Source organism: Leguminivora glycinivorella, chromosome 25, assembly GCF_023078275.1.
Source record: "Leguminivora glycinivorella isolate SPB_JAAS2020 chromosome 25, LegGlyc_1.1, whole genome shotgun sequence".
In the NCBI taxonomy this organism is placed as follows: Eukaryota; Metazoa; Arthropoda; class Insecta; order Lepidoptera; family Tortricidae; genus Leguminivora; species Leguminivora glycinivorella.
In genome coordinates, this window is record NC_062995.1 from 10,242,220 (window position 1) to 10,260,070 (window position 17,851).

The 17,851-nt window shown below is 41.2% G+C and overlaps 3 protein-coding genes across 3 annotated transcripts; all 3 read left to right on the plus strand.

Annotated features, from left to right (window-relative positions):
• The first annotated feature begins 2,083 nt into the window (after positions 1-2,083).
• LOC125239538 lies at positions 2,084-5,345 on the plus strand. The gene is made up of 3 exons (XM_048147153.1): positions 2,084-2,725; positions 3,953-4,982; positions 5,316-5,345. The coding sequence occupies exons 2-3, from the start codon at positions 3,987-3,989 to the stop codon at positions 5,343-5,345; spliced, it is 1,026 nt and encodes a 341-aa protein (XP_048003110.1). The 5' UTR covers positions 2,084-2,725; positions 3,953-3,986.
• A 1,164-nt stretch (positions 5,346-6,509) lies between these two features.
• Positions 6,510-10,525, plus strand: LOC125239257. The gene is made up of 2 exons (XM_048146789.1): positions 6,510-9,673; positions 10,387-10,525. The coding sequence occupies exon 1, from the start codon at positions 6,728-6,730 to the stop codon at positions 9,611-9,613; it is 2,886 nt and encodes a 961-aa protein (XP_048002746.1). The 5' UTR covers positions 6,510-6,727; the 3' UTR covers positions 9,614-9,673; positions 10,387-10,525.
• An 828-nt stretch (positions 10,526-11,353) lies between these two features.
• LOC125239252 (gastrula zinc finger protein XlCGF57.1-like) lies at positions 11,354-15,504 on the plus strand. The gene is made up of 2 exons (XM_048146785.1): positions 11,354-11,578; positions 12,527-15,504. Exons 1-2 carry the CDS (start codon positions 11,500-11,502, stop codon positions 14,173-14,175), a joined length of 1,728 nt encoding a protein of 575 aa, XP_048002742.1. The 5' UTR covers positions 11,354-11,499; the 3' UTR covers positions 14,176-15,504.
• The last annotated feature ends 2,347 nt before the right edge of the window (positions 15,505-17,851 follow it).

A 17,851-nucleotide genomic window follows, 5' to 3' on the forward strand; every position in this document is an offset into this window, starting at 1 on the left:
CCACTATCAAAATCATTTGAATGACGTCATCACTGTCATCATTTGGGGATACCAGTCAATATTCAAAGTTACTACCAAATCTACTAATACCCAATTAAAGGTTTTTAATAATTGCGCAATTTTTTGGTTTTATGGCTTCATAATAATGACTTACCAATTCGTTACAAGGTATTAATACCCTTGCCTCGATATAATACGAAAATAATTTAAAGAGTTTATAAACTTAGTTATCATACAGGTGTCGCGACAGGCGCGAATATCTAATGCCACAATACGAATTTCCTAGCGGCAACACTGAACAGCGCCCTCGTGGGTGGAACTGTGGTAAGTTATTCCAACGTGGCAAGTAGTAAGGTTAAACCCGGTATGGCGCGAAGCGTGCGAGTGCATGAAAGTGTAAGATACAGTGAGGAAGCCCACAGCTGTCCTGAGTCGTCTAAAGCTAAGTATTTTATGTTACTTGGTGCTCGCAGTGGTGGTATGGTTTCTCTATGCAATGATCTCCTTAATAGAAGAACAGTAAGTTCGTATGAGTTTAGCTTGCCACGGAACCTGCCGTGGAAGCTATTCCTGAGACCATCTTAGGTAAGGCAGACTAGGTTTCTCTGTCTGGGTAAGACTTGACGTGCCCCAGCTCTCAACTCTGTCTGGGTAAGACTTGACGTGCCCCAGCTCTCAACTCTGTCTGGGTAAGACTTGACGTGCCCCAGCTCTCAACTCTGTCTGGGTAAGACTTGACGTGCCCCAGCTTTCAACTCCACCTGGGTAGACTTGACGTGCCCCAGCGTGCGAGAGCCGTGGCGGCTTCGGCAGCCCGGCTAGAGGTGTGTCGATGTGCGGCAGTATACCTCGGCTCGGATGTTAGGCGTCCGAGTTATCCGACCTTTGATGTGTCGGCGGACTCCCCGCGGGGGGGTCCTTTGAACCTTCGTCTGGCCGGGTAAGATGGTTCTCTTTTGCTGTAGAGATAATTGTATATGTATAGTAGGTGATGGTTGTATGAGAATACCATATTCATGAGCAATTAAACCCACAGATCTCGGTGGTATACAACTAGCCGCCATAAGTAAAGCGAAGCAGATTGAAGCTCCCCTGGCCCAGGAGAAGTGGATCAGAGAGAGCGAGGACAAAGAATCCTTCATAGGAGATGAAGGTATGTATGCTAAGCATTCTGTTACCCCTACATCCCCATATTAACATATTAGTGGCCGCCTTTCCCCTTTTACGGTCTTATTTATATACCGTACGTGGTTGGGGGAGAGTCGGCCACAATGGTGGAGATGCTGGGATCCAGCAGATAAAGAATCAAGGCTTATAATATAAATAAAGAATGCAAGGCATACATTTTCAATATAATCAGACATCTTTACTAACAGAAATCATAGATGGCGCTACTGGTAACAGAAGCTGCGAGATATTATTTTATGCGAATATGTTTGAAGTGTTTTCTTACGAAGTCTGGTTCGGCATTAATTTAGGCTCGTTTAAATAAAGAGGCTGGCATTTGTATTTATTAATTGAAGATAATTTGAGTAAATAAGTCATATTTTATATTTTGCGTAACAAGCGGAATATCAATTGTACGGAATGTACGGAGTACCAACTTGAAGAAATTGCATCATGGTGGCCGGAAACAGAACGATTACGTTTCCGTTATGGATGTATTTATGATTTATTTTACAATTAGAATGTAGTTGTAAATTATCAGGAAGAATATTCAGAGATAAAAATAAATAAAAAATATTGGAGCATTTGTCTGTATTTATCAAGTATGATATTCATTAATTTAATTTTAAGAGAAATACCATTGTGTAATAGTGCCTTCGTGTTACCAACATAACCGCAAGAATAGGCTACGCAAGGCGTCTAGTAATGGTGCCAGATGAGGGCAGGTGTTGCTACACTAAGAAGATTACCCACAAAATCGACGGAAATGTACGGATTGTCGGGATTATCAAGATAACTAAAGAAGATGAAGAAATCGGTTACTAAACGGATTCGACTTGGAAAATTTATGCAAGAACTAATTTTCCAATTAGACGGTTAGATAATTAAGTTATAACAAGCTGCGCCTAGATATAAGTAGGTAACCTATTCAATTTTATGACATATTAATTGTTTAATATATTGAAAAATTGGCTGATTTATAGGAGTATAATAAGAAGACAAATAATAGTCGTAATAACTAATAAGTATCTTATAGGAAATATGCGCGTAGTAAAGACGGGTTTGCACTCTATATTTTACTTCGTATGTTTTCTTTTTACTTTAGAATTATAAATTTAGTTTTAAGAATTCGGGTGTATGGCTATTTATAAGGAATCAATATAATTATTATGAGAATTACCGATAAGAGTCCGAAATTCGTTTCATATTTTATCGAAATTTTGGGGGGGAATTAAGTTGACTTTGGCAACATTGAAGGTTGTACAGTACTCGTCCGTCCATTTTGAATCGTTGGCGGAAGGTCGTTGAACAGTCGCGAGTTCCACAGGAAGGTTCCTTAAATTATACAGGTAATCATTGTAAATATTGTAATAAAAAGTGCACCGACGAAGTGATGAGCGTGTAAATAAGTTGGATCATCAAAAATTTGTTCATTTACGTTCATAGGTACAGTGAATTCGCCACCGCCAACCACACCGGACAAGACAAACAACTTTTACATCGGAATTGGCCAAACCCCGGATAAGACTACTTAATACCCGGACAAGACTACTTCTCGGTAAGTTTTAAACATCTACATTGCAGCAATACAACTTAATTCTTTAAAACAAGAGAATGCGATCGTCATTTACTTCGAAGTGAGCGACGGCGGCCATGATTGTTGTCCAAAGTTTGGGCTAACTTTGGACGTCCAACCAACCAAGGAAAATTATCTAATTTTAGTGAAGTTTCTTTCGATATTTATGAGGATCACCATGGAAATACGGGTCTATTACGTTCTTTTATTAAAATATTTTAACTTTCTAGAAATTAACGAAGTGATATTTAGTAGATGAAAATGGACCCTATCATCATGGTAATACGGTTCTTATTAGCGCGGTTTAGAACATCGGATGTACATGGCGGATTTTAATATTTTCACAGTCTATAAAGGACCTTTTTGAACATTTTCTAGGGTCCTTAAGATATATAGTTAGGTATATTTTTATTTCATCATGCATCTTATTGGAAGTTTAGAAATACAACTTACTTCCTTTCTGATTGGGTTTGCAGTTTATAAAAATAACAATTGTGCTGTGTGTATATATAAGCTAACATCTTCTTTACAGGATATTGTGGTGACATTTAAGTGTTTTTAGATTTATTAAATAAGTGTTTCGTGAAGTGTTCCAATAATTAAACAAACAAATGAGTGAAATAAAACTAAATAATTTTTAAATAATTAACTATCAAACAAGTGAAGTAAAAATAAAAAGTTAATAAATAAATAAACCAAACAAATAAACAAAATAAAAACGTTAACTTTCATCATTTTGCAAGCGAGCTTAAGTTAGTGACAGAAGATTTTGTATTGTGGTACCAGTGTATAAACGTCAACGTCACTTACTGATTTTGACATGACTTAGGCTGCTGTAATCTATAAATGATAAACAAAGATTACACATTCGTATGTCAGTGTGTATGTTATGTTGCCTATCATAAATTTATTATTTTACTTCCTTTCATAATAATTTCAAATAAAAGAAACATCTGTTCATAATTAAGTCAATTGTTTTAATTAATTAAATTTAAATGACTTCGACTTTTCTTTCTTTAGTTTCAAACTTGAATGGATTTTAGAGATTTTTAGTTGGATTTAAATTTCAATACTTTGAGATTATTAAAATAAATAATATGTGGAGTTATCAAAAGTTAATTAACCTAAAATATTAAATTACTTTATTGGTGTGACCGTTCATATTATTAGGGAATTAAGGTTAAACGGGTTTGTTTCTGTGCGTTACAGGCTAGACAAGACTACGGTCTAGACAAACAACAGAATGGACGACATTCTTTTAGCAAGGCTTAGGCTCATTAACGACAAACTCACAACGGACTTAGAAGTAATTCCGGGTACTGTTAATTTAGAAAATTTAGTGCAGGCTCAGATCACATACAGTAAATTAGAAGCAACACTGAAAAGACTTAGCGGAGACCTGACGGAGTACTTTAGGCTGGCTTCGACACCCGCATCTGATGAAATCTGCTTGATAAGTGGACTTCAACTTCAAGCAGAGGAGACTTTAGCTGAACTTAAGGTGAAGATTGACCAGATATCTACATCAAGCAAACCATCAGAGAAGCTGACTGAAGCGAACTCCTCGTGCAGACTTCCTAAGCTCCAGCTGCCGGTGTATAATGGGGATGTACTGGCGTGGTATGAATTTTGGGATGCCTTCAGAAGCAACATCGATGCAAGGAACCTGCCGGATGTTGACAAGCTTTCTTATCTTAAGACTTCAGTCACGGGAGATGCCAAAAAAGTCATTGACGGTCTAGCGACTACAAGCACCAACTATGCTATTGCCGTTACGATACTGAAGGAAAGGTTCGGGAAAACTTCACATCTTATAGACGCGCACTATGCAACATTATATAAAATTAAGATGGCCAAAGGCAGTGCGGATGACTATAGAAGGACTTTCAACGAAATCGAAAGGAATCTTAAGATTTTAGAATCACTAGGTGAGAACATTAACCACAACCATCTGCGCTTCATGCTACTAGAGAAGTTTCCTTCTGATCTAGTATACGAAATAAAACTTAAAGTTAAGGATGATTCCATTCAAGAACTGAGAAGCCACCTGGATAAAATCATCACTGCCAAAGAGGACGCGGAAAGGATATCGGGTAGGAAACGCCCTCAAGAGACAGAAGCTAGTACGGTCGGGACTCTTTATGTGAATGCAAAACGTGCGAGATACGCAAACCAGTCCCAACTACAACACAGTAACCAGAGTAAACAAAACCATCAGGGACGCTTTGATAAGAGACCGGTACTAAAGAAGTTTAAGGGTTTCAAGAAATATGACAATAAAGGAAACAGACCAAACCAAACTTCAACTTCAAACAAAGATCAGGCAGAAACTCAGCGAAGTACTCCAGGGGCTAAGAAGGGATTGGTGTGTATATTTTGCGAAGGGGGCCATTATAATGATAGTTGCCCTGAAGCATCTACTTTAGCAGAAAGGAAGAAACGACTTGCAGGACGATGCTACATCTGCTTCAGTAAGAATCACGTAGCAAATGCTTGCTGGAGAAAGAGAAGGTGTGCCCGTTGTAAAGCAGAAGTACCGCATAATAGAGCATTATGTCCTTTAAATTTTCAGAAGGATACAACGGAGAAGAGTCAGTCCTGACGGTTCTAGAAGAGGGAATCACAGCACTCCAAACGGCAACAGTTTATGCAAGCCCCATAGATGATAAGAATAAACAATTTAAATATAGGCTTCTTTTAGATCCAGGTTCCCAACGCTCTTATGTAACATTCCGGACTGCAAAGGAATTAAAACTTCCCGTCGAAGAAGAGAGTCATCTAGTAGTATTCACCTTCGGCGACGATCCTCCCAGAGAGATACATAGCCCAATAGTCACCCTTCATCTACTATCTAGAACAAACAAGAACATAGTAATACAGGCTAACTGCGTAGAGCATATCTCCAGAGGTTATATACCTAATGTCAAGATGAAGAACTTACCGGAGTCATATACACTAGCGGACGACGGGTCGCTAAGCGGACCTGTACAGATCTTGGTTGGAAACGAATATTACTGCAACGTAACTTACGAGAAAAAGGTACAACTGGATAGCAATTTGTTTCTAATCGACTCTGCACTTGGTTGGATAATTAGTGGTAGAGCAGAACCACAGCTTAGAGACGAGTCGTACGTAGTGACTTACACTCAGACTTGCATTGAAACGAAGCTTCATCAGCCAGATCCACCTCTTTGTAATGGAGACATAAAGAGCCTTTGGGAACTAGAATGTATAGGTATTAGTGATTCCCCAAGAGCAACTAGAGAAGAAGAAGCCATCAAATATTTTAATGATACAACTTTAAAATTAAATAATCGTTACACGGTAAGCTGGCCTTGGATAACTTATCCACCGGATTTACCTAATAATTTTGGAATGGCTTTTGGTCGTTTATCAAGCTTATTGAAGCGTATGGATCAAGATACGTTATTAGCATACAGCGATACGTTTAAAGAACAATTAGATAAAGGTATAATAGAAGTTGTACCTACTTCAAGAACGTCAACGGGTAACGTCGTTCACTACTTACCTTTCCATGGAGTACGTCACCGAGGAAAACCTATGAGAATAGTTTATGATGCTAGCTCTAAGAGTAGCAAAGACACCAAGAGTCTGAACGAATGTTTGTACAGAGGACCACTCATGTTAGAAGACCTCACTGGCTTACTTATAAAATTTAGAACTCATCGGATAGGTTTAACCTCAGATATTGAAAAGGCGTTTTTACAGATGGCGTTACACGAGAAGGATCGTGAAGTAACCAGATTCTTGTGGCTCAAAGATACCTCTAAACCGGTATCTCAAGACAACCTACTATACCTTAGGTTTTGTAGAGTTCCATTTGGCGTCATTTCATCACCGTTTTTGCTTAATGCGACTATTAAGCACCACCTGTCCAACGCAGAAGATCAGCAAGTCAGACAGAAAGCAAATGACATATATGTGGATAACTTTGTTTCGGGTACCGACACTACGGATGAGGCGATGAAACTCTACAAAAATCTAAAAGGATCTTTTCAAGACATTTCAATGTCACTCAGGGATTGGAGTTCGAATTCTAGGGAATTTATGAAGAAAGTCTCTGATACATGTAAAGAAGATAAAGTAAAGGTACTTGGTTTGGAATGGGACATCAAAAAGGATACTCTCCAGTTGAAACCTAACTTACAAGAAGAAGCTGTCACGAAAAGAGGAATACTGAAAACTATTGCATCAATCTACGATCCATGTGGTTATGCAGTACCTTATACCCTATCATGTAAACTCTTTTTACAAGAGCTTTGGAAAGCTGGAGTGTCATGGGACTCACCATTATCAAGCGAACTAACGGAAGAATGGAACAAGATCCGACAGAACTTAGAAGCCATTAGGAAGGTGTCGGTGGACAGATGCTACATGAAGACACCAGTGGGAAAAGGCTACCAACTACACTGTTTCACCGATGCCTCTCTACAGGCTTATGCAGCATCAGTCTTTTTAGTTTGCGGCTCGGAGAAAAGCTTCATTATTGGTAAATCCCGTCTGATACCAATAAAGGATCAGGAGAGTCTCAAGATACCCCGTCTTGAACTTTTAGGAGTACTGATTGGCAGTAGACTGATAAAGTTTGTTCTTAAGTTTCTCCAGCAGAAGATAGTAAGGCAAGTCTTATGGACCGACAGCCAGATCGTCATAGAATGGTGCAAATCTGACAAGCTATTGCCACCCTTCGTTGCCAGGCGGATAGAAGAGATCAAAACAAATAAAGATCTGGAGATCAGATACCTTCCATCAGACCTAAATCCAGCTGACGTCGGCACCAGACCCACCTGTTCAAGAGAGGACAGGGAGAAATGGCTGAGTGGTCCACAATTTATAGTTCAAGATCCGAAGACGTGGCCAACAACTTCTGGCGGTGGACCAACCAGTTCTCTCTTGATTGGGGAGGGTCTTGGGATCCAAGAAGACGAAGAACTGATGGAAATAGTTGATCCAGACATACACAATGTTAGTCCGATGGAAACGGAGGAGAGTACAACTACAAAGGAAGTAGCGAGTCAAGACAATGATCAGATGCCGGATCAGTTACTAAATTTGAAAGAAATTCAAGCTGAATACTTTCCTCTAGAGGTAGAAGGAAAGGTAACTAGTCTAAGTTTGAATTTAGGCGTATTTAAAGACATAGATGAGTTACTGAGGTGTAAAGGTCGTATGAAACACGCAGACTGGTCATTTGATAAACGCTACCCTATACTTATACCGAAAGATTCAGATTTCACCAACGAAATTATAATGAAGACTCATCAAGAAAATAAGCATGTTGGAGTAAGTCACACGCTAGACAAGATAAGGGAAACTTACTGGATACCACAAGGAAGAAGCCAAGTTCAGAAGATTTTGAGGAAGTGCTCCGAATGTATGAAGCATGACGGAGGGCCATATAAACTACCGGAAACTCCTGCGTTACCAAAAGAGAGGGTCAATTATAGCTCTCCATTCACATACGTTGGTACCGACTATCTGGGACCACTTCTAGTTAACAATGGGAATGGCAATTGTAAAAGGTGGATTAGCCTCTACACATGCTTAGCCGTAAGAGCCATTCACTTAGAAGTTGTAAAGGACTTAACTGCGGAAGAAGGTTTAATGGCCTTACGTAGAATGATTTCAGCAAGAGGTGTACCTACCTTAATAACGTCTGATAATGCGGCTCACTACAAGTTACTCTCAGAGATTCTTCAGAACCCATACTGCGTAGAGAAAGAGATAAAATGGAAATTTATACCACAATTAGCACCATGGCATGGAGGATTCTATGAGAGATTAGTTGGTTTAGTTAAAAACTGTATGAAGAAAACATTACAGAAACATTTGTTGAATGACACCCAGCTAGTAACAGCGGTGAAAGAAATAGAAGCAGTTCTTAACACAAGACCCTTAACTTACGTAGATTCAGAGCCGGATCATGTACTAAAACCTTCAGACTTTCTTACCATGGGAAAGTGTATCATTATGGAAACTTCAGATAAGGATCCTACAACGTCGCAAGGGACGGTGACTAAGGACCACTTAATTAAAGGTTGGAAGAAAGCACGGATAATTCTACGAGAATTTAAAGAGATGTTTGAGAACCGGTATCTCCTAAATTTGAGAGAAAGATATTCCCACCATCCTAAAGAACCTAGAGTAACATCAAAGTTAGCACCTAAGATAGGTCAAATCGTGCAGATTAAAGGTGACACGAAGAGCAGGATAAATTGGAAAGTTGGGAAAATAGTATCTTTAAAGGAAGGCGCCGACGGTTTATGTAGGGTCGCCAAGGTACGAGTAGGAGATACAGAGTATACAAGATCTATCGCGCATCTCTACCCGCTAGAGATCGAAGATGGAGAAGAGCAGTGCAAACAAACATCATCTTATGACGAAAGTGTTGAAGAACCGGTGCAGCTTCCTGATCTTCCACGTCCATCAGGCAAGGATGACCAGACAGTGGAATCCCTCAACGACGTTGCTGAGACTTCATCTGAGCAGAGATTCACTCATGAAGTTAGAGATCAGCAAGAAGAAGTACAGCCTCATGCCTCGCCAGTAGAGGGAAAGTGTTCCTCTAAACAAGCGGTTGAGTTTATGTCTAGTGAGTTAAACGAGCCTAAGCCTAAGTCTATGTCCGAACCAGAGCCACTCGCGGTCGTCGACCTCGAGTTTTACGACCAGAATGATCCCGAGTCACACCACCTAGAGGAAGTTACGCCAGAAGGACAACACGAAGAATCAAGACCTAAGAGAGCGGCAGCTCTCCGAGCCCTTGAGAAGATCAAGGAATGGACCAGCAATTTAGTCGCCGTGCTGCTGCCTGAGGCGGGGTGTGTCGCGACAGGCGCGAATATCTAATGCCACAATACGAATTTCCTAGCGGCAACACTGAACAGCGCCCTCGTGGGTGGAACTGTGGTAAGTTATTCCAACGTGGCAAGTAGTAAGGTTAAACCCGGTATGGCGCGAAGCGTGCGAGTGCATGAAAGTGTAAGATACAGTGAGGAAGCCCACAGCTGTCCTGAGTCGTCTAAAGCTAAGTATTTTATGTTACTTGGTGCTCGCAGTGGTGGTATGGTTTCTCTATGCAATGATCTCCTTAATAGAAGAACAGTAAGTTCGTATGAGTTTAGCTTGCCACGGAACCTGCCGTGGAAGCTATTCCTGAGACCATCTTAGGTAAGGCAGACTAGGTTTCTCTGTCTGGGTAAGACTTGACGTGCCCCAGCTCTCAACTCTGTCTGGGTAAGACTTGACGTGCCCCAGCTCTCAACTCTGTCTGGGTAAGACTTGACGTGCCCCAGCTCTCAACTCTGTCTGGGTAAGACTTGACGTGCCCCAGCTTTCAACTCCACCTGGGTAGACTTGACGTGCCCCAGCGTGCGAGAGCCGTGGCGGCTTCGGCAGCCCGGCTAGAGGTGTGTCGATGTGCGGCAGTATACCTCGGCTCGGATGTTAGGCGTCCGAGTTATCCGACCTTTGATGTGTCGGCGGACTCCCCGCGGGGGGGGTCCTTTGAACCTTCGTCTGGCCGGGTAAGATGGTTCTCTTTTGCTGTAGAGATAATTGTATATGTATAGTAGGTGATGGTTGTATGAGAATACCATATTCATGAGCAATTAAACCCACAGATCTCGGTGGTATACAACTAGCCGCCATAAGTAAAGCGAAGCAGATTGAAGCTCCCCTGGCCCAGGAGAAGTGGATCAGAGAGAGCGAGGACAAAGAATCCTTCATAGGAGATGAAGGTATGTATGCTAAGCATTCTGTTACCCCTACATCCCCATATTAACATATTAGTGGCCGCCTTTCCCCTTTTACGGTCTTATTTATATACCGTACGTGGTTGGGGGAGAGTCGGCCACAACAGGTAAAAATACTACTACTATAGTAATTTTTTAACACTGGTCACACGTGCGAGAGGGACACCAGCCCCTACTTTGACCCTCTCATGTGGACACACTGTTGCTAGTCTGTCAAGAACGCCTTTATGCGCCGGTGATAAGGTTCAATTTAGTATGGCAAAAAAAGTGTGAGCTCAGTCCCTATTGTAGATCGATGATTGTAGGTCGATGCGCCTGACGCAACCACAGACTACTAAGCAACTACTAAGGGCCCGCACACACGGATGCAACAGTTGCACGGCGACATTTTTGTCTCTGTCGTCACTCTTAGGCTCCGCGCACACGGGCGACAAAGTTGCTCGGCGACTTTCGTATTTGTATGAAAAGTTGCGTCGCCTCGTGTGCGCACCTTCATACTAGCCCGTAGACCGAGCAACGGAGACAAAACAGTTTTGTCTCCCGTCTGTGGGGGGCCTTAGGACGCACGACAGAGACAAAAAATGTCGCCGTGCAACTGTTGCATCCGTGTGTGCAGAGCCTAAGAAGATACTACCATCTTTTTGGCCTAACTACGTTATCTACCTTTATATCTCTAAATCTATGAGTACGACCGTCTATTATGGCGAATCGAATTACTTTTTCTGAACGTACTGTTATTCATACTGTGGTACTTTCTATGACACATGACCACTTGTCTTGTCACTGTCAGTGTCATTGTCACTCGTCGTGTCGGTCGTCGCTCGTCGATACACAACGTTGTTGTAATAATTGTTGCCTTCATTTATTTTTGTTTCAATAATATCACGAATATTTTGCATAAATAACTATTATAGAATGAGACACTTTTGACACAATTGTATGTCTTTTGAGAGTGCGAGTTGTGACGCGGGACCGTGAGAGATGGAGACGAGTGCCGAGTCTGGCAGCATGTCGCCGGCGCGCGTGAAGCTGGAGCCCGAGGCGGACCAGTCGGAAATGAGTAAGTTCATACAACATGAACCTGAAATTTATGTTTTTAGTTTGACTGCTGTGGCAGGTAAAGCGCATTCTTTTGAATAACTGTAAATACAGTCAAACCTTCAACACATGTGTCCTGCCATGTCTAACTTACGGCTGCGAAACCTGGTCCCTCACTGTAAAACAAAGAGACAAACTTGCGAAGTGCCAGAGAGCTATGGAGAGGAGTATGTCGGGTGTAAAACTGAAGGACAAATGCCGTAACATCGACATAAGGGAAAGAACCAAAGTTAGAGACATCCTCACACACATAGACATGCAAAAATGGAGGTGGGCCGGCCACACTGTAAGATGTAAGACTGAAAAATGGAGTCAAAAAGTCCTCATGTGGCACCCCAGAGATGGTTCAAGAGCTCAACGCCCACCACTCAAACGATGGGAGGACGAAATTATAACCACTGTAGGGCCTTTCTGGACTAGACTGGCCAGGCAGAGGAAATACTGGAAAGAGCTGGAGGAGGCCTATGCCAACAGGCACACTGAACTACGCGACTTCATCTAAATAAACAATCACAAACACTTGACCACGTTCAGAAGAAAAGGCTAAATAGATAGATAGATAGAAATACAGTCAACAAGGATATCCAGATCTGCTTTACATATTGCCACTAGTTTAGTAAACTTTCACACTTGTGGAAATTTTCCTGATCACAATGATGAGTTAGAAATTGTCACTTTATCACACCACCAATGCCTATATGCGTTCACCCTCATACAAGTTTGTTTCTAGGCCTCGCCCCTTGAATGTGTTGTGGTACTTGTAGTGGTTTAAACAAGTGCCTAGCACATTCAGAAACAAACATTGGTGATATACCGTCAGGAGCAGTACCCTTTCTAACTAGTTTCTTTGATATTGCAACATATTATTACGGCTTGATCCTATTGCTATTACAGCCATTTATTGTTTCAGGCATTGTTAAAGAAGAAGCTGTATTCCTGGATGAAGAGGAGCGTGTGAAGGAGGAGTGGTCGGACAGCACGGCTGGGCTCGGCGTGAGCGAGGCAGCCATGCTGGCCGACTTGTACATCGAGCACGAGGTGAAGGACGAGCTCGTGCTGGGGCCGGAGCGCCCGCACCGCCCCGTAGTCGCCCCGGCCGCGCTATATAATCGTGTCGCAGCGTCCGCTCTCGTCTCCCCTGCTGCGGTGTCGGGTGTGCGCCGCTCGTGCTCGGTCAGGCTGGAGCGCCTGCTGGTGGACGCGGCGCGGCGCACCTGCCGGGTCGCGCGCCGCACGTACAAGCTGCGCGCCGCCGAGCCCGCACACACACCCAGCGCCATCGCCACCGGCTATCAGTGTCACCATTGCGGCAAATGGTTCAGGAACAAGTTGGTACTGAAGATACACGTAAACACTCACTCAGATGAGAAGCCTTTTAGCTGTAGCCACTGTAACCTCAAGTTTAGAAGGAAAGACCAGTTAAAAGTTCACCTAATGGTCCACACGGGTGAGAAGCCTTACAACTGTAGTCACTGTGCCTACAAAAGTAAATCAAAATATAATTTACAGAATCATCTAATGACTCACACAAATGAGAAACCTTTTACTTGTAGCCACTGTGGCTACAAGTGTAGCAAAAAATACCAGATACGAAGGCACCTAATTACACACACAGGCGAAGAGCCTTTCAGTTGTAATCAATGTGACTACACATGTAAAAAAAAACAAGAGTTAAGAATCCACCTAATGACACACACAGGCGGGATGCTTTTTAGTTGTAACCAATGTGACTTCAAGTGTAGAAGAAAATACAAGTTTAAAATTCACCTAATGACTCACACAGGCGAGATGCCTTTTAGTTGTAACGAATGTGACTTCAAGTGTAGAAGAAAATACGAGTTACCAATGCACCTAATGACACACACAGGCGAAAAGCCTTTCAGTTGTAACCACTGTGATTACAGGTGTAGCAGAAAATACCTGTTAAAAATTCACGTAATGATTCACACCGGCGAAAAGCCTTATAGCTGTACCCAGTGTGACTACAAGAGTAAAACTAAAGCAGAATTACGAAAGCACCTAATCGTTCACGTAGACGAGAAGCCTTTCAATTGTAGCCACTGTAGCTACAAGAGTAAAACTAAAGCAGAATTACGAAAGCACCTAATCGTTCACGTAGACCAGAAGCCTTTCAACTGTAGCCACTGTAGCTACAAGTGTAGTTTAAAAACAGCTTTACTGCAGCACCTAAGGACTCATACAGACGAGAAGCCTTTCAGCTGTAGCCACTGTAGCTACAAGTGTAGATTTAAAACAGGTTTACGGCAGCACCTAATGACTCACACAGACGAGAAGCCTTTCACCTGTAGCCACTGTGATTGGAACTTTAGAACAAAAGCACATTTACAGAGGCACCTGATGGTTCACACTGACGAGAAGCCTTTCAGTTGTAGCCACTGCAGCCAAAAATGTAGGTCAAAAGAAGATTTGCGGAGGCACTTGATGACTCACACAAACGAGAAGCCTTTCGGCTGTAGCCATTGTGATTACAAGGGTAGAAGGAAAGCACATTTACGGCAACACCTGAAGACTCACTCAGATGTGAAGCATTTAGGGTAAGCCGCTATGGGTGTGGGTTGCCTCGTATGTGTTGTGCAGCCGCTGTTAATACAAGTGTAGAAGAACATACCGGTTACCAATTAACCTAAGAACTTTTACGGACACACACTGGTGAAAAACGCTCTTAACACTTTCATTTTCAGGCCGAAATCTAAGTTCATTGCTGAACGCGCACTCGATGAATAAACCACGGTACACGCCAAGAACTGCGGAGTCCAATTATTTTTATGCCGTATGCCGTCGACTTCCCTAGGGAGTCCAGGGCTGTCACAACAGGCGAAAATTGCCAACGCCCATATACATAATTTTAGTTTGCAAAGTGATGTACGTTCCCATTGAGGGTCCACGTTAGAATTTCGGGCTTTTCAATGTGTCAGTCTCTAGTAAAAGTTCTCAAACGATTGTAAATTCAACCAATAATTTGTAAAAGTAGGCACTCATAAGTTACATTCGGTTAAAGGTGGACATGTCAGTCGCGCATGTCAGGTATCCATATTTCATAATCCAACTTAAATTTTCAACTTCTGTTAATGACTACTCTTAGTAAAAGATTTGTAAAACTAATTTCATTAATTGTGACTCCTTTCTGCTAACTCAATACGAAAAAATGGCATGCAGAATGTGGTCCCTCAATTGATCGCGATAAGTTCACATTAAGAGAGAACAATAATATTATTTAAAATATAGGTGTGACTGAGAGACCAGTGAGAGTTAGTAAAGGTACTCGAAACATTGTAAATTCAAGCTTTAGTTTGTAAAAGATGCCATTCAAAAGTTTCAATCGATTAAAGGTGTTCCCTCAATTGAAACGTTTGTCATAAAAATAAATAAATTTTCGTAACATTTGGTTGTTAAAGAGACAATTGCTATAGTTCACTCGTTAGTAAAAAATACCGTTTTACTTAAAATAATAATCAAATGCCTGCGAAGAAATACTTCGGGCCAGGTGACCACAGATCAGGATTTTGATGGATATATAAAATGGATACCTGACATGCACGACTGAGGGTCCACCTTTAACCGAATGTAACTTTTGAGTGCCTACTTTTACAAATTATTGGTTGAATTTACAATCGTTTGAGAACTTTTACTAAAGACTGATACATTCAGAAGCTCGAAATTCCAATGTGGACCCTCAATGGGAACGCACGCACATTGCAAAGTGAACATATTATACAATTACATAGAGGTATTTCGCATACCTACCATTAATATCTAGGTTATTATTATTACTTTGGCTGCATAATACAAACATTTAAATAACATTTCATTCTAATCCTAAACTAACCTAACCTAACCACAAAATTAAAATTTTAAAAAACCCCCGACCGCGACATAGTGGACCGATTTTCATGAAACATGGCTAAGAACACTCCCGACTAACTCAGCTATCAGACAAAAAAAACTAAATCAAAATCGGTTCATCCGTTCGGGAGCTACGATGCCACAGACAGACAGACACGTCAAACTTATAACACCCCTTCGTTTTTGCGTCGGGGGTTAAAAAACGAGGTATAGTGACAACCCTGATAAATCGTAAGTTACGTAAGAACTCCCTAGTGGAGACGGATGGCATGGCGTGTAGTTATCTATAATTGTATAGTACGAACTCCTCTCGGGAGTCGTACGGCATGTGAACAAAGTTATTGAGAACTCCCTAGTGGAGTCGGATGGCATGGCGTATAGTCATCTATAATTGTATACCTAGTACGAACTCCTCTCGGGAGTCGTACGGCATGTGAACAAAGTTATTGAGAACTCCCTAGTGGAGTCGGCGGCACTGAAAGTGTTAATGGAATGTTTAGAATCCACAGTGTTACATGCTGTGACCATTTACTACCGTGATAAAAAGTGCACCACGAATGTAGCCTTTTAAGATCATCTCATGTCCAAGCGTCGGAAAAACGCTCATCATTTAGAAAGTTGACCCTGATGCGTACAACTTGGACTCCTATTTATTTCTGTCAACATTCAAATATGCCCCGAAAGGTTGTTGGCTAAGTGTGGGAAGAATTGCGACTCAAAAATGGATTCGGAATTGTGGTTATGATTTCAAAATGACTGACGTCTTTTCAAATAAAAATTATTTGTCAAAATACATATTAAGTATACCTGAAGGATAGCACAGAGAGATTATAAAATAGATTATAGTATTTTTCCCCTCACTAGCTCGGAAACACGTGTTCTGTCCTTTAATACCAGCGGGTAAAAACGCATTTTATCCACTAGTGGATAAAGTAAATTGACCTTGAATAGAGGCAAATTTTCTGCTTTAAAATGTATAAAAGTGGATTAATCTAGTGATGAAGATGTTTTACCACCAGTGGCACTACTGGAAGCAGTGATAAACGCGTGTTTTGCGTTGTACCTTGTACTATTATATATTCTGTGGTTGTACTTTCCTCGCTATAGTCAGGGGAAAATTTTTGTGTTACACTCAAGTGCAAATGTATTTTATTTCTCGTGTGCTGAATTCCACACTCGGCGTTAAAATACAACTTTGCACTCTTGTATAACAAATAACTCGGTTATTGTACCACCTTCTATATTTTTTATGTGGCGTGGACTCGTGGAGTCTAGATATTGTTTTTCATTTACGTAAAACGTTTCTGACATCTTGTTATCTCTTGATACCTATCAAGTTGGTTTACGTGCAAATAAACTAATAATCGAGAATGTTACAAATGTGTTATCATTAAGTGCAAGACAGTTCACTTATATACCTTAACTCCCTTTAAAGTTTAAACCAATATCAATCAGTGTTTAACTTCAACTAAAAAACCGGCCAAGAGCGTGTCGGGCCACGCTCAGTGTAGGGTACTGTAGTTTTCCGTATTTCTCTCAAAAACTACTTAACCTATCAAGTTCAAAACAATTTTCCTAGAAAGTCTTTATAAAGTTCTACTTTTTTTTGTGATTTTTTTCATATTTTTTAAACATATGGTTCAAAAGTTAGAGGGGGGGGACACTTTTTTTTTCCTTTAGGAGCGATTATTTCCGAAAATATTAATATTATCAAAGGACGAAAATATGAAAAAAATCACAAAAGTAGAACTTTATAAAGAATTTCTAGGAAAATTGTTTTGAACTTGATAGGTTCATTAATTTTTGAGACAAATACGGAAAACTACGGAACCCTACACTGAACGTGGCCCGATACGCTCTTGGCCGGTTTTTATTTTATTACTTTGTCGGTGTGATTGATAGTTATGCATATTGGTACCAAATTTCAACTTTCTAGTGCTAACGGTCACTGAGATTATCCGCGGACGGCCGGACGGACAGACAGACATGGCGAAACTATAAGGGTTCCTAGTTGACTACGGAACCCTAAAAAACTCGAATTAAATATGAACTTACACAAACATGCAAGCTTAAACGGGCGGAATATTGGACAGTCAACCATCAGCAGGTGTTAATTCCATGAGATATGATGATGGAGGCTTCACTGCCGCCGTCTAGATTCGCATTTTCTTACATTTCTTGATGCATTACTTATATGAATATCAAAGCACTCTCTATCTTGTCGGCATGTATCTCCGGTTTCCCGAGAAGTGTGTAGGGTGTCATCAGGTCCTTGTCCGGAGCCGCCGCAGGCAGCGACACGCGTGCCTCACGTCCATCGCGACAACTGTCTAACAAATCAAATCTTTGTATGTACATTTGTACAAGGCCT